This window comes from Nothoprocta perdicaria, unplaced genomic scaffold (genome assembly GCF_003342845.1).
Source record: "Nothoprocta perdicaria isolate Ctin4 unplaced genomic scaffold, notPer1 scaffold_107, whole genome shotgun sequence".
NCBI lineage: Eukaryota > Metazoa > Chordata > Aves > Tinamiformes > Tinamidae > Nothoprocta > Nothoprocta perdicaria.
In genome coordinates this window covers 129,895-154,072 of record NW_020454172.1, presented here as the reverse complement: position 1 = coordinate 154,072, position 24,178 = coordinate 129,895, and the positions used below count along the sequence as shown (strand labels likewise).

Below are 24,178 nucleotides of genomic sequence, written 5' to 3'. Positions count from 1 at the left end.
CGCCACGCCGGGACGGGGACCCTGCGGGGGAGAGGCCTGGGGCCTGCGCGGGTTGACTGAAAACGCCGGCAGCGCCGTCCTCAACCGCCCGACTTTGCCCTTTTCGTTGCTGTCACGTTGCGTTTCCACCSCCGTCCCATTCCGAGCTGCGCGGGCTCCCGTGTCTCCCGCTCCGGGCACGGGTCCTGCTCGGTGCTCAGCGGGCTCGTCCCGGCCGCGTGGCCCGAGCGCGAGCCCGGTGCCCGGGCCTTCCTGGCCGGGGTCGGACCCTTCCTCACAGCCCCGTTACAGCGCCCAGTGTCTGTGACCGCGGGTTTAGCCTCGCCCTTGCTAATTAGCTTAATTTTACTGTACTATTTGACGAAACAGCAACGCGACAACAATAGGATGCCTTGTGCCCCCACGTGCTGTTGTCCCAGTGCTGCGAAGACATCCCGGATTTAGGTTGATCCAAACGGAGCCTGGAGGAGCTGGAATTTAGCTTTGCCTGGGAGGTGGGGAATCACAGGGGAGCTGTGCCCGGCTGGCCCACGTAGAGCTCTCTTAGCCCCAGACTGGTTCCCCCGGCACTGTTAGCGGCTGAGAGCTCACCGAGGGCAAATGTATTATCCCCTTTTGCTCAATGGATCTTTAACAAGCGGGTCCTGCAGGTCCTGATGCTCCCCAATGCCCCAYCCCCTGATCTGTGCCAATTTTGGAGGCGCTTTTGAGCGCTGGGATGAGACACCAGCCTCGCTGCGCCCTGCAGGAGCAAATCCAGGATAGGGAGCACASGGAACAGCATCTTAGTGACAGGGATGGGCAAGAAATTGGGGGTGTCTGACCCTGACAGGCGTCCTGCACGTTCGGTGGTACTGCTGATGGGCAGTATATCCATAGTGCTGCAACTCCACATGTGCATGGTACCTAAATATAGCAGCGCACTGAAATGAACTATTATTTTTAGTGCTGATACAGTTGTAATATAAGCTGRCCTGGTAATGAGGAAAGGGGAAGAGAGAAGCCAAGGGCCTGAGGCCAAGGGCTTGAGGTTTTGCTTTCTTTGCCTTTTCCTGCTTCCCACACGCTACCATCAGGCTGGTGGGCTGAAAGGGTCTGCGCTCTTGGATAACTAGAGGGTGAGGGAGGGGATTTTTCTGGCATTCTCGCTGAAAATCAGGAGTCGGAGGAAGAGGAGATGGTCCCAATGCAAGTCCCTCTTAACTTGTTCACCGAGGGAAAGAGTTTTGAGGAGAAATCCTAGCTCTACCCCATACCATGGTTTGCTTGGGACAGACAAATTAGTGGGGAGAGGAGACCTGTGTTTCCATCACAGCCCCTTGGAGCCCTGGTAACTTCTTAAGGGTTTTGTTGTGGCAGTTGGTGGCCTTAGGGGTGCCTCGTGGTGCCAGCAAACCTCAGAGAGGCTTTGGCCGTTGCYGCCAGATGTCCTGCTGTGTGCTCCTGATTATGTGTTCATTTGATTGCAGTTTGGTCATTTTTCCCTTCTTCAGCATGTTTCTAAAAGGGCTGCTTTTGTTTCCATGATATATCAGAACTAGGAAAAATCTAATTTTGCTGTTATTAGGAATATGTGCATGTTAGTTTTGCTTGCAAGAGTATTAAAAAATTGTTTAGAAATTGCATAAATCCAAGAAATTAAGGTAAGTGGGCTATGCTGCTATCCATGTAAGTGTGACAAATACATGTTTTGATGGCATTTTTTGTTCTCGTGCTCACGTTCTTTTCACGTGTGGTTTTCCCAATCAGGCATTACCGGAAGCGCTCCGCGTCGCGCGGGCGCTCGGGCAGCCGCTCCAGGAGTCGCTCTCCGTCGGACAAGAGAGGGAAGCGCGGGGACGACCGGCGCTCCCGGAGCAGGGACCGGGAGCGCAGGCGGGAGAGGTCGCGCAGCAGGGACAAGAGGAGGTCTCGGTCGCGCGACAGGAAGCGGCAAAGGTAGGGGATAGGGCTCCTTATCCATAAAAATGCCAAGCACCTGCATACGGATGTTCCTGTTCTATATAATTGGGGTTTTTTTGGTGGTGTTTGGGATAGATTTTACTCTGTTTAGTTTGCTTTTACATATTAGATGACATCTAGGAGTTTGTAAACTTGTAGTGTCCTTRAGCAGTGCTGGATTCCTTTCACAACCTGTTCCTTCAGATCAGTCTAAGATTATTTATGTTATCCTAAATAAATGCCATTTTGCTCTGTGGTAGACGTTCAAGAAGTAGAGAAAGGGAACGGAGCAGGGAGAGAAGAAGATCCCGGAGCCGAGAGAGAAGACGCTCTAGAAGCAGAAGTAGAGGGAGACGGTCTCGATCCCCTAGTCCGAGCAAGAACAAGAAAACAGAAAACAGGTATTTGTGTTYCCTGATAACTGTGGTTTGTTGACACGATATTGATTGTAAAACTGTTGGTAGCCACATAGGAATCATGAGGCAAAGCACGTGACGCTTTGGTTTGTGAAGCAAAGAGAATATTCAGCAAATGCTCTGTTGTGGTTCCCATTGCTTAAGGTGCCTTCCTGGATCAAATGTGTAAATATTCCCTACTTGAAGATGGTGAATACTAATAAAGCCTTGCATTAATTGGTTCTCCTGCAGCTTGGTAAGAAAGATCCAAGCCTTGGTTTACCGCTAATGTTGTGGCACCTAAGACCAAAAAGAGCAGTTAATTTCAGAGTTAAGACTGAACCTCATTCCGAGGTCTTGTTAGCGCTTCACTGCTGCCTCTCCTTCCTGTATATAATGCTCCAATAAATAATGCTTTGCGCCCAGCATGTATTAGCAAATTGATAAAATACAGGCACTCTCTGGTGTGTGCTAAGGACATTATCATTTGCTTTACTTAGAGAGAAAGGACTGTTTGCTTAAAAGTAAGTGTAGAATGCAAATATTTTCTAGTACTTGTGTACTTTATTGACTTTATGATCGTCACTTGTATGCCTGACACTGCTTCACTTAAAGCTTTGTTATCTTTGTTTTCATTGTAGTTTAGATGGGTTTATGAGCATAAGAAACTATGAAGTGCTATAAATTATTGGAGAATAGTAATATCAGCTTTAAGTGTTGCTAGTTGTGTCTCAGCTCAGTGTCTCATGCACTCATTTCACAAAAGATGTTTTTGATAGTTGTGATACATATAAAATTAATGCTAATCTGTATATTTCGTCAGGAGGACGTGATTTTTAGGTCTTTCAGCCAGTGCTCGGAGATAATTCCAGGGCAAGGTGCTCGATCACTGTACATGTCTCTAGAAATGCACTAGACWTTTTTTTTTAATCCCTTTTCTACATTTCTAAATGCTGTCTTCAAGGATATTTAAAATGAACTGTAGAACCATTAGAGTTTCACTCTCATGGGTTCTGAAAATGAAGCCTGCAACAACTTCTGTACATTTCTGACAGCTACAGGAAATAATTCCATGAAATTGAAAGGTTCTTTGGGAGGCAAAATGTGCTTTGTAAGATAGTAAAACCCAGAATCCTGTTCATGGCGTTAATAGCTTTGTTTCTGTTCAGCACATGTATATTCTCCTGAGAAAAGCCAGAACACTCTAAGTCTGATACACATGATCTTTGATCTTGCGTTTTAGATCAAGATCTAAAGAAAAAACTGATGGTGTGGAAGTTTCTAAAGAGAAGAAAAAAGAAAAAGATGACAAAGAAGAAGAAAAGGAAAAAGATGCTCCTCCACCTACTGTGGCCAGTGAGGTAATGATCTTACCAGTTTTTTTTCTAACTAATAGATTGTTTTAGTAACAAAAGAAACCCACATATTAGCTCCGGACAAAATCTCCAGTGAATTAGAGAGTTAGTTGCTGTACTCCYTTTGGTAGACTCCTGTTATGGTTGGCTTTTAGTTCTTGGCAGGAGGAATGTTTTTCTCAGCTCAAGATTTCAAGTTGTTTACACTGCAAACCATAGGAAGGTATGAAGGGCAGCTCATTTTTCACATTCTAGGTGTTGATAGAGGAGCTGAAAAATCTTTTGGCCACTGGAACTTGGCAAGAATCAAAGAACAAAAGGAAAGAGAAGCTTAATTTGCTTAGTGTCATGTTATGGAAAGATATGTCCAGGTGAAAAGTTCCTGGTTTAGTAATTTTAATTCTTCTGAAAACCAGCACTTTCAGCCCTTTTTATTAACAGTGGCAGTCCTGTCAGTGAGGGCAGCCCATACTTGAGCAATCGCAGTTTGTTCCTCTCAAAGGACTATGAGATATAGAGGGTAACGTAATAATTATTCAACCTTTTATAGATCAAAGGCAAAGATAAACTGAAACTCATTGTTGTAGAATATTTTTCCTAGTAAGTAAAGTGAAATTCCTTAAGTAGTTACTTGAAAAATTGTTTGCCAGCTGTTACCTTGAAAAATAACACAGAAAACTAAATTTCTCATTTGAAAGTGTGATTGTTGATCTCARTATCTTTCATTTTTTTCTATAGTTACAAGTTTATGGATGTCCAGACTTCTGCTGCATGCTAAAACAAAGCTTAATTGAGCTGAAGTTCTGTCTGACAGAGCACAGACTAAACCCAGTAGCTACTAACTTTCACTTTTGTTTTCTTTTTTATTTTTATTGTAGAATTTCGATCAGAACAAACTAGAAGAAGAAATGAGAAAACGAAAAGAAAGAGTGGAGAAGTGGAGGGAAGAGCAACGCAAGAAGGCTATGGAAAACATAGGAGAACTGAAAAAGGAAATTGAAGAGATGAAACAAGGGAAAAAGTGGAGTTTGGAAGATGATGATGGTATTTAATTTACAATGTATCACAGTTAAAATACATTTGTTACTATTTTGGGGTTTTTTTTCAGAATGTAAGCTATAAAATAGAGGGTAAATGTGGTTATGACTTCAGATAGTTTAAGATACAATTGAGATTAACGAGGTGGAGGAATTTGGGTGAGGAAAAATGCAGTAATAAAAGTAGACAGACAATTTTATTGGCACAGGAATAATTTAATACATATATGAATACTCTTTCCCTGATTTATTTCCACTTTTCTTGCTTATATTAGATGATGAAGAGGAAACTGCAGAAGGAGAAAAAGAAGGCAGTGAGGTTGAAGATGAAGAATTAGATCCTTTGGATGCTTATATGGAAGAAGTTAAAGAAGAGGTCAAGAAGTTCAATATGAGAAGTGTGAAAGGTGGAGGTGGGAGTGAAAAGGTAATATCASTTGTTAGGATTTATAGTATTTTTCATTTAAAAAGAGTTTTACTGTCTTAGTACAAAAAAACATTAAGGGAGGAAATATGCAGAAAGAGCAGGAAATAATTTAGAGAAAGGGAGTGTAAAATACATATAACTCTATTTCCATGAGTTAGCTATCAAGCTATSAGCATTTTCCTGTTAAAATTTCATCAAAAGAAGTGGGGGAAAAAAACGTAGTGCCTTCAGAAGCGTATGTATTCTTTATGTTTTATATAGTATGTCTTGTTTTATAACATGATTTTTTTTTTTTAAAGAAAACTGGACCAACTGTTACCAAAGTAGTAACTGTGGTGACAACTAAAAAGGCAGCCGTAGAATCAGAGAAGAAGAAAGGGGAGCTCATGGAGAATGACCAGGATGCAATGGAGGTAACTGACTTGTCCTGTATGGCTACTATGCCTGTTTTTAGGCTCTGATGAGAGGTAGATGTTGTTGTTTTGCCATTAAGGAAAGAATAGAAAGGAGTTTCACTCTGTCTAAGGCTACAGTGTACTACACCCTGTAGTATTTCTGACATCAGGAAAGTGATGTAGAACATGGTGAAAGTTAGGTTTGTGAGGAAAATGAAAGAAATGGATAAAAGAATGATTGGGGGATTACATAAGAGTAAATTTTCAGCATGCATTCTAAAGGGGGAAAGAAGAACTAAATTTAACTTTTGAATAAAGCTTTTCTATAAATGCAAGCACAGAACCTCTTAGAAAATTGTTCACAGTAACTTATATGCTAAATGTAATCATACAGTATTCCTCAGAAGAGGAGGAAGTTGATCTTCAGACTGCCCTGACTGGCTACCAGACCAAGCAGAGAAAGCTGCTGGAACCGGTGGATCACGGAAAGATAGAATATGAGCCCTTCAGGAAAAACTTCTATGTTGAAGTGCCAGAACTAGCTAAAATGACTCAAGAAGGTAATGTCAAATACAGCCAGAACGTCTTGGGTACTGTTAAAGAAAAATGTCTYGGGTTTTTATGTTCAAGGAAACAGCCAGTTCTCTTGGGATATAATTTTTGAAGAAAGAAAAGAAAAATCATTGTTCCTTCAAGACTGCAGAATAACTTTGAAGAGAATTTGAAGGCAAGAGGAGATTCTTTGGAGCAACTTGATAGAGAAAAAACCCTGAGTCAGTTAGGTCACAGTATTATTGATAAGTTTGCATGATTATACATGAGGTTTTGAGTGAAAAACTTGCTCAAGTCTTTTCCCCTCTACCTCATATCTATATATAATAATCTAAAAGTCATTCTTCTGGAGTTAATAAAATTTGTGTTTCATRTTCTGAGGCAGATCAAGAATAGGTAATAGAGAAATTTAATAGGTCAAGATAATAGAGAAATTYCATGTTCAACTGCATTGTAATGCAAGCTCTCTTTCAGAGGTGAATGTGTACAGACTGGAATTGGAGGGAATTACAGTGAAAGGAAAGGGCTGCCCCAAACCGATAAAAACTTGGGTACAATGTGGTATTTCCATGAAGATTCTCTCCGCCCTCAAAAAGTAAGCGGTTCAATATATGTTCAAATAGGAACTATATCACGCTTCGTTTTTCTTCAGTGTGATCTGTCATGTATTTATGAGAGAACATTGTTTCTTCATTGTTTAATTCCATGTGCACCATCTTTGTAGAGGATATGTGCACAATCATGAGAATGGCTTTCACTCAGCATTGAACTGTTGTCRTGCCATTTGTAACAATTTTTTGCTCATTTTTGAGCTCTATTTTTTGAATGGCACTGTATATACATGCAAATATGAATATATATTTTACTTTTTTTTCATCAGGACTTAGGATTTGGCAGATATGAATCACAATTTTGTTCTTCTAATATTTTTTTCTCTTCCGTTCTTTAAGACATGGCTATGAAAAGCCCACTCCCATTCAAACTCAGGCTATCCCAGCAATCATGAATGGACGGGACTTGATCGGCATTGCTAAAACGGGAAGTGGAAAAACTATTGCATTTCTTTTGCCCATGTTTAGACACATTATGGATCAGAGGCCGTTAGAAGAAGGAGAAGGTCCTATAGGTAAAAAGCTTTTGCTTTCAGAACTGTGATTTAAATAAAGTCATGCATACCCTTTAGAAGGGTCTTCAGTTCTTTGATGGTGTTACAGAGGGCACTTAAGTTTATATTTACTTACTTTTACATCCATTAGTTTGAGTATCGTTTTTTAAAAATTAGTTACTGAAATTTCTGTGATGACAGGGCTTTACACTGAGCACTTACACAGATACCCGTGTATCTGGAAGGGGGCTGTACTTCTTGATTTTTGAAAACTTTGACCAGGTTTCTGCCCCATCTTTGTACAGTATTAGCTCTTCCAAAGTTGTGTTTTTTAAAAACACACACAAGTAAATCGTAYAGTAATTGCACAAGACTAAGCAGAAATGATTTAAACTTCATTACAAGGGATTATATTTTATCATATAAGTAACAGCATGCCTTATATTACTGTGGATGACAAAACTCCTTGTTTTTCAGCGGTCATTATGACACCTACTCGAGAGTTGGCTCTGCAGATTACCAAGGAGTGTAAGAAATTCTCAAAGACGCTTGGACTTCGAGTTGTCTGTGTGTATGGAGGAACAGGAATCAGCGAACAGGTAAACAAATTAAGTAACTTGTTTCTCAAATGTTTCTCATTTGTTTTTATTTAATGTTGCTTTCATAGTGAATATAGTTCTTTTCTCTTTCCCTAAATCCAGACCTTGTTTGCAGCTTTTGTTCTGGATTTTCTCTATGTGAATGGTAGTGCATTCCTTATCAAATCATAATTGTTAGCCTAATTTGGAGATGACTTTGAAGGGATATTTTCTTTCCTTCCGTTTATGGAAACTAGAGAGAAGATTTTCAAAGTTCTGTGACTGTGTGTGATGGAACATAGTTTATTAGTAGTAGTGGACACATCAGTTGTCCCTAATGTAATATGTAGGCTTTCCTATAGGTCCTTAACTGAACAGAAGTTGTATCCTTGGTAAAAAATGTACTTCTAATGGCACTGATTCTAGATTGTCAGAGATCACTCTCAGATAGCAAAGTTTTCCAAAGAAATGAGTACAGAGAATCTCTAAAAGAAACCATGTGCAGTAGTAGAACAGCTAGACAAAAAGTGACAAAAAATATTGCAGGTTGATTTATTCTTTATAAGGTCACGCATCTTGTATTAAATGAAAACACTTCTRATGTTTTGTTAAATTAAGTTTACTGTGTTTTAAAATCAGATAGCTGAACTCAAAAGAGGTGCTGAAATTATTGTTTGTACACCTGGACGTATGATTGACATGTTAGCAGCTAACAATGGTGAGTAGAAAACTTTCTCCTGTGGAGAACTTATATATTTGTTGTGTAACTCTAACAAATTCAAAAGATCATGTATTTTGATAAATGGTCTTATGGAATTTTCTTATATCTCTTCAGGCTGCACTATCTAACTGTTGAGAATATTTAGTACTAGCAATAGCCTTAGTTGTTTATTGGTTTGATTTTGGTGGGGGGAGTCAGGAATTTTGAAATTCTTGACGAGTTTCTGAGAGTGTTTACAACTTAAAACGTGCTGCTCTTTTTTTTAACTTCAGGCTATTTAGACAAAGGTCAATTTACATCGCAGTTGCTTATTTTGACTGCTCATTGATCTTTCATTATCATTAGTGCAACTCAGCAGTTACCATTTTTACTCAGAGTGTCTGACTCTGTCTTCCTGCGTTGATTAAAAATAACAAAAAGAAACAGCCCTCCCTAAATGAGTGCGTAAATGTGAAAGAACTGCCCTTGCATCGAATGCTCAGGCTGATTAAACTGAGACACTGCAGCTTTAAGAGGTTTTGTCCTAGTGTAACCATTGCATGCTTATTAGATAAAGTTTTATTATTAAAATATTCCACATCAAAACCTCTACTAAACTGTTGACATTATTTAACTTCTGTGGAAAAAGTACCTTCAAGACATATAGAACTGGGCTTCCAAGACTTAAATCGTCAAAGGTAGGTACATTAATGCTGTTCCCAAGTAATTTTAGGAAGTTATTATTTGGGGATGAAGGCGATAATGTGTTAAACAGCTATATAGATTTTTTTAAGGCATATTTAAGAAATACTTATTTTCTTACTTAACTGTGAATTCAGTATCTTAAAATAATGCAGCACTAAATCTCTGAAAAATAATTTGAGGACTCAGCTACAATTTGCTGAAGTAGCAAGTACCAGATTCTGCTTTAGCTTGAAAAGTCTTGAGTGATGGTGCAGAAAATGTGGAAATTCTGCTTCCGTTCTGAGAGCACTCAACAATGTCATTGCCCTTGAAACTAAAAGTGTTTGTGTGTTATTGTTTTGAAAAGGTGATTCTTAAACCCTTGAGTTAAATGCTTCTCATGAATGGGAACTTCTRGCTATTTGTCTGGGAAGGGTGTTAATTATCTCACCCATGGTCATTTCAAAACGTTAACATATACACAACTTGCTTGTTTTACTTCCAGCTGTCCCAGAATTTGGGGTGGTTCTTACTCTTAAACTTAGTAACTATTCTGGGTAGCTTTCAATCTGTATATATCCATTTTGAAAACAAACTGCTTTCTCTATAGTATGCATAGYATTAGCAGTTAACTAGAACTCGTTTGAATACCCTCAAGTAGTTATTTCTAGCTCTGAGGAAGCAATCAGATGTATAAAAGGAATTTTTCTGAGGCTGCAACAGTTAGCACTGGACTTTGCCTTCCACACATGCGCTGTAATCTCTAATATGTTTTTTTCTAGGTGGCGCTGTCAGATAATGGCTGATGTGGCTCCTTGCTTCATCTCAGTCTTAGTTTTATGATGTGTTTTGGCGAGGGCTGTTTTCTGAATTTTACAGGTTCTTCTGGCCCTATGATGGTATGCAAGAGAAGAGTTTGACAAAATAAAGGGCCTTATGCATACTTACACGTTTCCCAGAATGTAGATGTGCTTAAAGTGAGAAATTAAAATTCACGCTCAGTGAATTCTTAAAAAAAAAATAATTAATGCGTTTGTTAGAAGATAGAGAGAATATTATAACATTTTAAAAAGATTACTCCTGAGGGAAAATAGATTTCCATTTGATTTTGTTTCCCATGTGTTTTTTCCTCTCCTTTCACAGGTCGGGTGACAAATCTCCGCCGAGTCACTTACGTTGTACTTGATGAAGCAGACAGAATGTTTGACATGGGTTTTGAGCCTCAGGTAATTAATGACATGAGTGGCCTTCCTACAAGATGTTATTTTCTCACTTAGAGGATTTAGCAAGAATCTGTGTTATTTTTTTCTTTAGATGTCAAGTGCTTTTTCATTAATGTGTTCTGTTTAGGAATGACAGTTTAAAGCAACTCYTTAATTTTTGTATTAGCATCACAGGTTTTGATTTTGATAGACTTTTTTGTCAGTTAGAGCACATAGTTTTGCTCAAAAGTGTGTTTTCCAGCATTCTTGGTTTGGACACTTGCAGAATTTTTTTACTATGTCTTTCAATCCTGCGTAGGTGTCTCATAAGTAGGTGTAGCCTGTTTAAAAAGCCTCTGAAGCCTCCTGGCAATGTCCTGCAAGAGACGGGAACAAACTGATAGAAATGTTGCTGACAAAGACAACATTTGCCAGCAACTTTTGATATCTAGGGCTGTTTCATTTACCATTAGACTATTTTGTTCTGTAAAAATTTGAATRTTCTCCTATTTTGTCTCCTGAGCTCGGGGGTTTCTGCTGCATGTTTAACGTTTCTTTGGGGCTCCTCTAGCGTTTCATGCTGCTACTCAACCTCCTGTCGAGTCCAGGATGTTCTGCTTGTCTTCCAGTCACACCACCAGAGTCCCAATATAAAGCCTCCAAAGAAACATTTGTCGTTCTGTGTGATTTAGGTGACTTCTAGCTTTAGAGAAGACTGCTTGGTCCTTGTGTTAAGTTCAATCCCAGCTCTTTGGTATTAACCAGAAATGTTCTCTCAAACCAGGTCATGCGCATTGTAGACAACGTGAGGCCTGATCGTCAGACTGTCATGTTCTCTGCTACTTTTCCCAGAGCTATGGAGGCTTTAGCTCGGAGGATCCTGAGCAAACCCATAGAAGTGCAGGTTGGAGGCAGAAGTGTTGTCTGTTCCGATGTGGAGCAACACGTTGTGAGTATCACACATCTACCTCATTTATCTTCTGCTTTGCAAGCAAAAGAGTATTTCCAGCAATATTGAATATAAATAGAAAATAAACGTACCCTGGTCATTTTTATATCTCAATTTTGGGTGACCTTACTGAACACAAGCTCACATTTCTTCTGTTTATTTCACTCTGTTTCTTGGCAGCAGTTTGACACATCAACTGGAAGATTAACACCTTTATATAAATATTCACATATATGAATTCCCTTTATGCTGATAAGATTTGTTTTCCTTTTTGCATTAAATGGGGAGGTACAATTTTTGGAAGTAAGGAATGTCATATTAAAAAAAAAACAGGATTTACAAAAATTTACCAATATTTTAAATAGAATTGATGGGTAGTAGAGTTTGTTTCTTTGACAGCTTTTAGCGTATTTAGATTCAAGTGGTAATGAAGTTATTTTAATTTGCAAACACTGTAATGTGCAGTCTTATCACATATCAAATATCAACAGAATATATTTTCCTTTAAAAAAGATATGTGACTGAAATAGGAATGAGTTTTTTTGCATTGAAATGTTTTTAGTTTGTATTCTGTTGCTCTTTGACTAACAAAATAAAGCACAGGAAAGGTTTTCAGAGCATGGTTATAGCATAAATCGAGAGGTGAAGCTGCTTAACTTCTGCTTTATGTCCCTGATTGTGTCTAATGACTCCAGATACAGCTTTTACTATATTTTTCTGTGTATTTTTTTCCAGATTGTCATAGAAGAGGAGAACAAATTTTTGAAGTTACTTGAGCTACTGGGACTCTATCAGGAGAAAGGCTCAGTTATCATATTTGTAGATAAACAAGAACATGCCGATGGTCTGTTAAAAGATTTAATGAAAGCTGCTTATCCTTGCTTGTCTCTCCATGGAGGTAATGTTAACTTCCAATTTGAATATTGGTATTTGTTAATTACAGAGAGAAGTGCGTTTCTAAATAGTACCTTTTCCAAGTATTTCTTCCAAGCAAGTTTTGCTTCATAGTTTCAAGTGGACATCAGAACTTTCCTGATTTACTTTTTGCTGTTACATATGTCATGTTAGATGCCAAATCCCRTCTCAGTGCAGCAGCACTGTGAACTGAGAGTTGGCACTTCTGGCAGTCCTGCCCACTAGACTACCTGCTATTGCCAAACCACTCGGAGGAGCATTGTATGGGGAGCATTATGTGACTCTTTTGAGATCCCACAATAATGGCAGTTGTTTCACTATCCTGAAGTAGGGATATAAATGACGAAGTACAGTAGTAGGAGGAAATCTCTCCAGAATATTGCCCATCCTAGAGTATTTCTTTACACGGTGTTCTTGAAAATACAACAGCAAGTAAGCACAAAATGACTGTTCAYTTAGTGCAAGAAAGCCAATACCAGGGAATAAACAGCAGAGCTCAACTTTTTGTCTGGTTTCTTGCAGGTATTGATCAATATGACAGGGACAGCATAATTAATGATTTCAAGAATGGAATTTGCAAACTTCTGGTGGCYACATCTGTAGCTGCAAGGGGCTTGGACGTGAAACAATTGATGTTGGTGGTCAATTATAGTTGTCCCAACCATTATGAGGATTATGTGCACAGAGCCGGCCGAACTGGACGAGCTGGCAATAAAGTATGTAAAATCAGTTGCTTGTTTGGTGTTTTGCTGAAAATTTTGCCATGTGTATTGTTGATAAGGTGTTCACAAGGGGTAGCCACAGAGGACGGTATTTCATATGTTTTGATGGAAATAGGACTTTCCTTTAGAATGTCTTTAAGGTTTTTTGAGAGCTTATGGGTGAAATACAGACTGAATTTTTAATACTAGAGAAATTGCAGTTTATAAATGCTTCCKGTTTGGGAATGTCCTTTTAAATTCCACTTTGTAGCTGAAAAATTTATATTTTCACTCTTGGAAATATGCTCTACCAATGTGTACGATTTTACCTTTCAAACTTACAACCATAGTGAGATTGAAAGGAAAGACTTCTTTTGAGAAGAAAAGATTTTCACCATCTGTGGTTAATCAATTCCTTGGAAAATCACATTATTTGTTCTCTATTCTTGCTAAGATAATAATAAAAAAAGTTAAAATGTCTTTATAGATTTTTCCTTACTTTTTTAAAAATTAAATTGCCTAGGGATATGCATACACGTTCATTACTGAGGATCAAGCACGGTACGCCGGAGATATCATTAAGGCTTTGGAGTTGTCTGGGACTCCAATTCCTGCCGACTTGGAGAAACTCTGGGCTGACTTCAAAGACCAGCAGAAGGCTGTAAGTACACTATGATGGGGGAAAGGCCAGCTCTGTAAGTGGCACTTTGGTTCTTATCAAAATTCACATAAAAGCTCTTTCCTGCAACTTGTGTATTATTTCTACAGCACTCTCTATCAGAGCTCTGATCCATCTTGCTTACACTGAAAATGTCAACTTCAGAGTCTGATTTCCACATATAAGAACAGATTTTTTTAAAAAATTGAGGAGCACACAAAATCCAATTTCTATTGTTTCTATCTGTTCTGTTGTTTGTATCTAAACAGTTTATTGTTTCTGTTTGCGGAACTAACAAAACTTTTGCATTATAAAATAGTTTTTAAATTTGGAAGAGCTTTCTAAATGTCTGATATTTGTTTTTCTGAGTAAGTAACTACAAAGTAATTTGTATGTTTCCATCGTTACTTTATGACTATTAGAAATAAGTTGCAAAATCTGTATTTAAGTATTAAAATACACCTTTTTGTTTTTAGGAGGGAAAGATGATTAAAAAAAGCAGTGGATTCTCTGGCAAAGGTTTTAAATTTGATGAAACGGAACAGGCTTTGGCTAATGAAAGAAAGAAACTACAGAAAGCAGCTCTTGGCTTGCAAGATTCAGATGATGAAGACACAGCTGTTGATGTAAGCATTTGAAAATAGATAAGTTCTCTAAGGATTTTCAGTGTCTTTTTTTTCTTTTTTTCCCACTATTTCSCAACACATATTACACAACACTTGGCAGAATGCATGGATTTTTTTTCCTCCATGTCCTGTGCTACTGAGTTAATTAGATGAATTCYGTGAGTAGGTCTCACAGAATTCATCACAGAATTTTATATTCTTTAATATAAAAGATACATAATTCTCCTGTGAACATCTTGAGAGAATGTTCCCGACTTGCTGGGATTTTATACCTAAAATGGTACCTTTATCTTTGCAAAGTCAATCTTTTGCTGGTGTTTTTTTTTGTTTGTTTGTTTGTTTGTTTGGGTTTTTTTTTTTTGTGTGTGTGTGTGAAATGAGAGGTAAATCCTTTTGCTAAGTTGTTCACACCTTTTCCTGGTTATTTGATCGTCTGCTCTTTTTGCAAGCTAAGTGTATCTTAGCGTTTTCTTTCTTCAGAATGATAAGATTATCTAATGGTAAATGCAATGATTTAATTATTGTTGTTTTCTTTAGATTGATGAACAAATTGAAAGCATGTTCAATTCAAAGAAAAGAGTAAAAGACATGGGAACACCGGGAACATCAAATGTTCCTACACCATCAGCTGGTAATGCAGAAAAATTGGAAATTGCTAAAAGATTGGCTTTGAGGATCAATGCTCAGAAGAATCTTGGAGCAGAGGCACAAGTATTTGTACCTTTCCACTTTAAGGTCAGACACTTTACAAAGCAATCTTTTTTTTTTTTAATAAATGTCATATGTAGCTCATATTTGCTGGGCTAGCTCAGTCATAAATTGTAGAATTTGTACTGATAGGCTAATATGCTTAAAACAGAACTAGAAACTCATTATCTCTCCTGGCATGAAGGGTTAATTGTGTAATTTTCTCAGTAGTGAGTTATAATTGGCTCACCTGGCAGCCTTTCAGAGCATCCTTCTGTGCTGAGGCATACAAGGCACAATCCCTTTGAGTTCAGGTTAATGTGGTCTGGAATGTCCAWAAGTATTTTGAGTTGAATATTCTAAAGTAAGTAAATAAGATCTTAAGCAAGACCAAGAAAATCTTTGGTATGTGGATGTGATGGGGGTACTGAGAAAAAGGAAAGAGGAGAAAGAGAATTTTTCAAGATGAATTTGTTAGGTGGACATCCAGGATATGCCAAAATCTTTAATGAAACTCACATTCCGCAGAAGTTGGCTTCTATAGGACTTCTAGCTATCTTGTTTTGAATGTGTTCCTTCTTATTTRTTTATTTTTAAACAGGATGTGATGCAGCAGGCTACAAATGCTATCTTGAGAGGAGGCACAATCCAAGCTCCTACTGTATCTGCCAAGACAATTGCAGAACAACTGGCTGAAAAAATCAATGCTAAGCTCAATTACGTACCCATAGAAAAGCAGGAGGAAGAGAAACAGGATGGAGGGCAAAATGAGTCCTTCAAGAGATATGAAGAGGAATTGGAGATCAATGACTTCCCACAGGCAAGTCACCATTTTACTATAATTGAATTTGAATGGCTGTTATTTAACAAAGGCTCACTTTACAGCTTAGACTATGACTATCCCAGTATTTTTTCTTGTGATCATTCCTCATTGAAATTACTATTTCATATGATTACTTCTCAGCTTGTAGACAGAGTATCATGAAAACAAGTAATTCTTACCACGCAGAAATCTTTTCACCCTCAGCCATTGACTTCTTTCACACCTGACTCCGTCTAGCTTGTATTTTAGAGACCCTGCTCCTGTGTCTCCTGTGCTGCTCCTTGCTTTATGATTGCCTCAGTGGTTTTCCCTGCAGTCTGTTGCTGCTCTAGTCTGCCCCATCTTTCCTCTGAGGATCTGAGTCACACAGAATTGAGCAAAAGTCCTTGTAGATCTTCAGGGTGCTTTCTTATTTGCTGAATTTTATCAAGCTTTTACATTATCAGTTGGTTACTCTTCGCTCTCAGTAATCCTCTTAAATCTGTTCCAAGCTGTGTCTCATTCATAGGACACAGTCTATCTAGACTTCCCATTTTGCCAAGGATCCTTGTAGCCCTTTGAAGATACGTGTGCTGGCTACAGAACACTGCCAGCTGCTTATCGCTGGACTGGAGGTGACTGCTCTGCTATCTGCATGCTCCCATCTACAAAGAAGCAGTTTGTAGACCTTCAGATTGTTTGCAGAGCTGCACTAAGGCAAAAAAATCTTATCTCCTTTCACTGTTATGCTGTCTGGCATTCTTTGTTCTTCAGTATTTCGTTTAAAAAAAAAAAAAAAAAAAAAAGAAATTCCTAAAAAGTTGAAGATAAATGGCAATTTATCCTCATTGCTGCTTACGGCCCTGGAAAATCTCTGCAAGTCTTCCAGGGAGTCGTATCTTTTTATTGTATGTGTGTTTAAGTGCCTAGCGCAGAGCAGAGATGCCAGGGACTGTTCTAGAGTAAGTAAAATACTCACCTGAAGCTACTTAAAGCAAGAGGGAAGCTGATTGTGAGGCTACTTCTGATGCAATTACTGTGCAGCCACTAAATAGCACCGTGTGTGGTGTAAGGCGTGCATAGTCTAGCCTTCCTTGTGGCATATTTTGCCTTCTTTGTGGGTGCAGTGATTCCTGAGAGTGAGAGTAACGCTGGCGTGACACCTCCTGTGCAGAACAGTGTAACAGGAAAGTTTTGATGCCCGGGTACTTGCATGTGGCCTTCTGAGGCTCTTTGCCAAAGTTGGCGTCTGGAAAAGAGGTTGCTCAAGGGATGAGATGTGATGTGTTTGCTCAGCCTGCCCGAGGTGAGAGGCAGAGCAGGGGCTTTACGGTGATGGTTCTTTCCGTCAGGAATAGCACGGCCTTCGCACAGACATGGAGCTACCCCGCTCTTGTTCTCAGCTCTTTACCTCTGTAGGCAGGAGCTCCCCAGAAGTTACAAAGAATAAAAAAAAAATCTCAGTCTAGAAATAAATTCTAATAAACTAGTAGTGTTTTGTAATAATTTCATTGTTTAAATGAATGGGATACTTCTATCATTCTGAAGTATTTTTGAGAATGTTATTGAGATGTGTGACAATTATACGGTGTTTGGAAAGCGACCGGCAATATTTATTTCTTAGTCTTATGGAAAATTTAGAAACAGAATGACACGACTGTTTTGCAGTGGGATATTGTTGTTAATCTAAAATGTCAAGCACCCCTTGRATTCCTATTTTGTGTGGTGCCTTTCTGCTCCTTCATTCTGCCACATCCTTCCCCTTGCAGACTGCCAGATGGAAAGTTACATCCAAAGAAGCTCTGCAGAGAATCAGTGAATATTCTGAAGCTGCTATTACAATCAGAGGAACTTACTTCCCTCCAGGCAAGGAACCCAAGGAAGGAGAACGGAAGATTTATTTGGCTATTGAGAGTAAGTGTTCCTTATGAATGTTTCAGTTAAGGATATAGTTCTAGTTTGGTAACTAGACATGAAGTGTCTCAAGTCATAATCCTTAGATGCTCAATTGCAGACTGACCAGATAATGTAAGAAATACAGAAACGCTCAATTATCTTAGTGCACTTTATGAAATAGACTGTTGAGATGCTGCTCCTGAAAAGACTGATTGGCCACAGAAGAAGAGCAAACATGTATGGAACAATTTGCAATAGACTGTGGTGTTAAAAAGTCACTATAAGAACAAAGATGTTGCCTGTGCTACTGTGAAATTAGGGGAAAATTTGAGTCTTTTTTTTTCTTCATCTTTTTTTCTCTAAGAAGCTAAGAGCATAAGAGATGACATCAGGGACCTGCAACCACTYTGCATGTCTTGTGGTGTTTATGGAATTCTCCATTGTGGTTGGGAGTTTTTCTCAAAGAAACCTCTAATCTTAGGTATTTCTGGATAGTAAATTATGAATATCAGCTTTAAGTATCTTTCTTAAAATSCAGCCTAGCTGTGGCAATCTACACAATACTGATGTTCATCAGCAAATACCTGAGGAAATCTGAAGTTTTACAGGATTACTGAAAATAGCCAGCAATGTTTATCCCATGCATTTCACATGTAGAAGGAGCCTAAGACTGTCACTTTGTGTCTTCAGGTGCCAATGAACTGGCTGTACAGAAAGCAAAGGCAGAAATCACGCGACTTATAAAAGAGGAGCTTATCAGACTGGTGAGTAAAATCTTGAGAGTGCAGAGGAATGTGCCTCTCTTAATGCTTTATGAGACTGATTCCTGTAAATGTTTACGCTTTAGCAGTGGTATCAGTTTTTATCAGGCTCCTGAAACTGTAGCATCTAAAAARCAGCTTCATTGAAGAGCCCAAAAACACATTATTCTGGTCAGCTAGCTGGGCATAGGGCTGTTATCCAGCCAGCAGATGGAGATAGGACATTAACAGAGATTTTTGTCACAAGACCCCTTAAAGGGGTCAGTCCCTGGTTGTTTTTCCTAATATCATCTTTATCAAACAGAAAGGGGAAGATCTCTTGCCTTAGCTCTGCAGCATAGCCCACTAATAACAGCTGTGTTCAACATACTCTGTTTTCAAAATAAGAGACAGTCTGAAGAAGCTGTATTTTGGGGTCTCTGGTTGGAGAAACCCTGGCTTTCTCTGGAATGATCCTCAGTAAAACTGTATTACACACTGTGCTGTCTGGTTCTTTTTCTCTCCAAGTAGCCTTTCAACTCAGCAGTCAGTTGAAATGGTCTCACTGAGCCTTTCCTCTTCTGCCCCTTTTAAAAATTGTTGCCTTCTCCATAAACATTTCTTTTCACTTCTAGAGGAAGGAGATTGCTAAAGAACTGCTTAATGATATATATTGTGGATTTACTGCCATTTAGTGCGACTCACTTGCCTGTTGCAATTTTAACTGTGATTCTGTTCTTTATTTGCAGCAAAATTCATACCAACCAACCAACAAAGGAAGATACAAAGTTCTATAAGTGCTTGGAGGAATCTGTCTGCCAGCAGCTGGTGTGTGAAACTTTGTGGCTTCTGTTGTTTTTGCTGTTTACACTGCTTACTGTAAATTAAGATTTTTTTTATTTTGTCTTGCGGACATTTTTTTAACACAAAATTGATACTTGCTGAGACATCTTAATTCTCTCCACTAAGGTTAGAAGTCTTAAAGCAAACCAGTTTTGGCAGAGCATGATTTAATTTAAAAGTGTAGTTTATATACTTTTCACCATGAAGAATATCAAATAAAACAGATTTTAATTTTCCTGACAGACTATACTGTTGAGTAAATTAAACAGTGTTGGGGCTTGTGTTGGAAATTGTTAGAATGTACCTGTTTCTTATTGTGGGGATGATTTACATCATATCAGTTTATACTGGAATAATGATAAAACACCAAAATAAAGGCAGGATTTTCTTCTGATCCATAGCATCTCTCTGGCTGGTTCCACATATATTCATTTCTGGTGCAAACACCCTATTATGTCAGAGAGTCCTGCAAAGATCAGAGTAGAGAATTTTACCCCAAAATACTTGAGATCTAGTTTTTGAGATCTTTTCATCCCTTTGATTTCCCATTTTATCTTTATCATCCAGGTAATAGAATAAATCTTTGGATTTTTTGTAAAGTGAAATGTTTTGTAGTATGAAAATAGTGAAAATAGTTTTCCTTGTTTTCTAAACATCAGAATTTTAGGATTTGATTTTTTTTTCCTCACTCATATGACATAAGATTGAAAGCCTGTTTAGTTTAAAAAGATTTACTCAGAAAAAAAAAAAAAAGAGAAACCTCTTTTGTAATGAAATATGACTTTGTCAATTTTTATAGTGTTCTTATATATACATTTAATGTGATTTTACCCAGGATTGTCTTTATTACTGTTAGGAGATGGCTTTAGGCAAACTTGAGTAATAGTATTTATGAGTCCGTTCCACATATATTGACTATCGTTGTGGTCAATAAGCTACCATAGTACTGGGACAGGCAAGACCTTTTTTGAGGTTTCACCTCCGTGAAACTGTTTCTATACATGATAAATGCTTCTTATTCTAGATATTTAACTTCTCTGCGTCTGTACTTACCTGGGGCCGAAGCAGCAGCAGTCTGAATTGTCTCTCATTCAGGCAGCTCTGAGACTTGCAAGGTGATGACCTTCAAAGAGGACTTTTGTAGAGAGGTTTTCTTACAACRTTCTGACACGTTGGGAAGAAATGTGTCATTTTAAAGTAGCTGTGTATATACTGCTTGAACTCTCGTGAAGACAGATCGTGTGAATTGCTTCATAGCTGTACAAATCCACAACTTCTATTTCCAAAATGCTGATTTTTTCAGTTTGCCTACAACTGTCTTGTTCTAATGTCAGTGTACCCTATTTTCAGTGCAGGAAGGGAAAGTAATGATYATAACAAACTAACAGGTTACATTTAGGATAAGCAAACCCCTTGATATAATACTTGCCAGTGTTGGTACAGATAAAATAAGTCACTGAGCAGAATGATAAGCACACAGAATAATGTATCTTAAAATTGAAAAAAAAAACCCAAAATAAAAACCTATGGTTCCCTTTAAATACACTGGGTTTCCTTCTGTTAAAAGTGGGCTTTGATGTGTTTCCTAAAATTTGTTTGTTAAATTTTGGCAGTATCATTTCCCCCCCACTCCCCTCAAAAAAAAAAAAAAAGAGACATTTGATGTTTTTAGTGAAGAGTACTTTCAAGTTTGGACAGTCTGGCATTTCGTCAAAAATCTTGTTTCAAAATGTTCATATATATATATATATATATATATATAGGTAACTCCCTAAAAAGAAAAGAGGCATGATGGAGACATTTTTGTGATTTCCAGCTTTGGCACTGTTGGATTTCTGAGAATTAACGATGTATAATCTTCAACTTCCTGGGGTTTTTAAATGCAATGTCAATATTCCTATGTTTTTTAAATTCCAGCAAAAAATAAAAATAATTTCAATGTATATTTTTCAGAAACTGTCTTTCTGAATAACTCATTTTCTGTCCTTCTTACATGGCTTCTGCATTTTTTTTCCTGTAACAGTTAGCCGTGTCCTTCTTGGAGCAGGGAACGTGTTCGATACCTGTTACAGTGGTTGCTGTTTTCTAGAAACASAATCAGATGCTTCAAGGTTCAGTTCAGAAGCAGCTGCTGCAAAGAAAGGTGCAGGGCAGGTGTTTGGGTACATTAAAACAGGAGCCAAATACATCTGAGCCAGGAGAAAAGAAACTCAGATTAACAAACACAAAGCCAAAAAAAAGAAAAAAAAAGAACAGAAACAAGAGGAAAAAGTTGGGAGAAAATGCAATTAACAAATGAGAAATGTTATATTTAGTTCCTTCCAACTGTGTTAATGAGTATAAATAAGATCTTTGTAAACACCGTGGATGGGCTGTTTCCTTGGGACGGTGCCTGGCACCAGCTGTTGATGCTGGGGTGGGTTGGTTGGTGGGTTTGGTTGTTGTTTTAAACGCACTACTAAGCAGAGCTCATTGTGTTACCTGCCCAGGGAGGAACGAGCTCAGCTTTCTAGCCTGGCTTGTGCTTTCAGTGCTTGAGTAAACAGGAGTATTTTGGGTAAATAAGTGAAAGAAGCAGGTTATGTTGGATCACGAGCTCGCTTTTGCTTAGTCTACCCGAGTCTGGTGTTGATAGGATGCAGGTGGAGGTTTGTGACCGAGAGGCGACAGGCGGCTCGTGTGGCAGAGCTGCCTTTCGCAGCGAGGAAGGCTCGGGCGCCTGGGGGCTGCGTGCTCAGCTGCTTCCCTGCGCTGTGCAGGAATTCTCCTTCCTTTGCTCGCCCCATTATTTCACTGACATTGTTGATACAGCTAAAGGGACAGGTATGCACAGCTGCAAGAACGGTGCCTAGGTAGGTTGCCAAAGCTCTTGCTTTTTTTGCCACGGAAACACRTATCCATGGCACATTGCTATTCAGAATGCCCTTTTTTAACATTCACCYGAATGTCCTTTCTGAATTTACCCAAATGCCCTCATCCCAGGCCTGCACAAAGCCTGGCTCCTCCCCGCGTGTGAAGGTTAGTGCAGAGGCGACTCTTGAGGCCGGGCGCGCAGYGGGTGCAGGCGCTGGCCGCGTCCCGTGCCGAGGACGGCGACGCGTGCGCGCATTCCCGGCCCAGCCACGTGATGCTCCAGGAATGCGCTTCCCTTTTGATTATTTTTCTTGACCCAGATCTCTTCCAAATATGGTCTCAGCTTAAACAAGTTTGTGTTCTTAGAGCTTGGGCGTTTGCAGAAGAAATTCTGGCTTCCAGCCGTATGTAGCCGTATGGCGGGGGTAGAGGCGGAGAACGATCTAAAAATGTAAAGATAAAAGGCACACAGCTGGGCTCAAATTTGTCCCAAAATGTACATTTTGTAAAATGTTTATACAGTCCTTGACAGGGAGATTTGTTTTCATATTTTTTTAAGCTACAGTGGAAACAATTGCTTTTAAATAAATGACCATTACTCTGAGTGATTGCCACCCAAATGTTGCTTCTCTGAGAACTCTTATTTGAAACAGATTTAAATAGTTTTCTTTATTCGAGCTGAGGGATACAAAATTGTCAAACTAGCCAATATAAGCAGAGCTAAATTAATTCRTATCTCAGAAATAAGTAGTGCGAGTTAAGAAATTATTAATAACCAGCTACAGAGGGGGCCATATCATTCTTACATGTAAGAAATTATATACATATATAATTATATATATATATGTATTTTTTTACCATTCTGAGAATGAAGGTTACGGTCACAAACACGTTTAAGTCCTGAAGTCCTGCATCTCAACTAAAATATGTTTTCTCTGCCTGTGTGTGTTAGTGTGTTTCTTGAAACAATCACTTTGAATAATTTATTGTCAAACGGATAGGATGTCACCATGGCAGTCGTGGCTCGGAAGCTGTGTTGGGACTCTGGGAATGGGACCTCCTGGTGCTTCCCCTGCAAGTTCCCTGAGTGTTATTTGCCCGTTTCTGCATTTTTTTGCATTCAAAATGTTTTWGAGATAAATGAGACTGAATGCGCCCTGTCTCCCATCACCTTCTGCTCTTAGGTATTAAAGAGGAAAATAACAGGACATCAGGAAGATACTTGAACTCCACTACTTTCACTCTGAAGCGGCATTTCCAAGGAGCACTGGAAAACAGCAAGCCCGAAGGAGGCTCATACTGGATCATTTGCTAAATTAAGCTAAATAAGTGCCGCTTTCCCCCACTGCTTTCTTATTATTGGAAGCGAGGAGTCCTGCCTACATTAGCGAACAGTGGCAAAAACCCCACAGACCCTACTCCTGGCAGAATGTTACGCTTCTACACAGCAATTTTGGGCCTGCAGAGCTTCGAGAAAAGGAGTATTGCAGGGCTGGAGTACAGCAGGCACTTCCCTCCAGAGAAGAGGGAGAGGAAAATACTTGGAAACAAAATTAGATGCTAGCAGAAGTTGTTTGTTCTCTGTTTTGGTCAGGTTTTGCTTTTATGCTTTAAGCCCTCGTCTGAAGGGCAGAGAGCCCCTTGTGTGGAGCGGGTCATGGTGTGTGGGGTCAGTGTCTACCTGGCCCTTCCAYCTCCCATCCCCACAGCACGGCGGGACTGTGAGGACGTGTTCAGCATCATCTGGGGCCGCTGGTGCATTAGGAGAGCCCCGATTCTGATTCCTTTTTGGAAAAGCACCAGCGCCAGGGACTAGGTGCTYGGTGGTGGAGGCTCGTGTCCGCGACGCTGCTGAGGGGGCCGGAGGCAGAGGGAGGGCAAGGAGGGCCGAGCGAGGGACGGCTGCTCGGCCAAGCCGCCCTCCGCTCCCACCGGCCACTGAGGTTATACCAAGATCGCGCCAAGAGTCCGGTTTGTTTTTCCCTTTGCCCGTGTTTCCTAGTGCAGGCAGGACTCCCCACTTCGAATGTACGAAAACAGCGGGGAAAAGCTGCACGCGTTTGGCTTAATTCAGCTAATGAAGCCGCGCGAACGCGGCTCGGCGGCGCTGCCGCGCCAGCGCCCACGCTCCCCGCCC

General features: G+C 39.4%; 1 protein-coding gene across 1 annotated transcript; it reads left to right on the top strand.

The window, feature by feature from the left end:
- The first annotated feature begins 1,654 nt into the window (after positions 1-1,654).
- On the top strand, positions 1,655-20,795 carry DDX46 (DEAD-box helicase 46). Its single transcript, XM_026045523.1, has 24 exons — positions 1,655-1,668; positions 1,750-1,938; positions 2,202-2,342; positions 3,580-3,697; positions 4,570-4,735; positions 5,004-5,155; positions 5,455-5,568; positions 5,945-6,110; positions 6,577-6,697; positions 7,053-7,228; positions 7,685-7,806; positions 8,425-8,503; positions 10,313-10,395; positions 11,156-11,320; positions 12,056-12,218; positions 12,758-12,951; positions 13,460-13,597; positions 14,071-14,220; positions 14,758-14,955; positions 15,509-15,727; positions 17,479-17,623; positions 18,296-18,369; positions 19,095-19,173; positions 20,213-20,795. Exons 1-23 carry the CDS (start codon positions 1,655-1,657, stop codon positions 19,140-19,142), a joined length of 3,135 nt encoding a protein of 1,044 aa, XP_025901308.1. The 3' UTR covers positions 19,143-19,173; positions 20,213-20,795.
- The last annotated feature ends 3,383 nt before the right edge of the window (positions 20,796-24,178 follow it).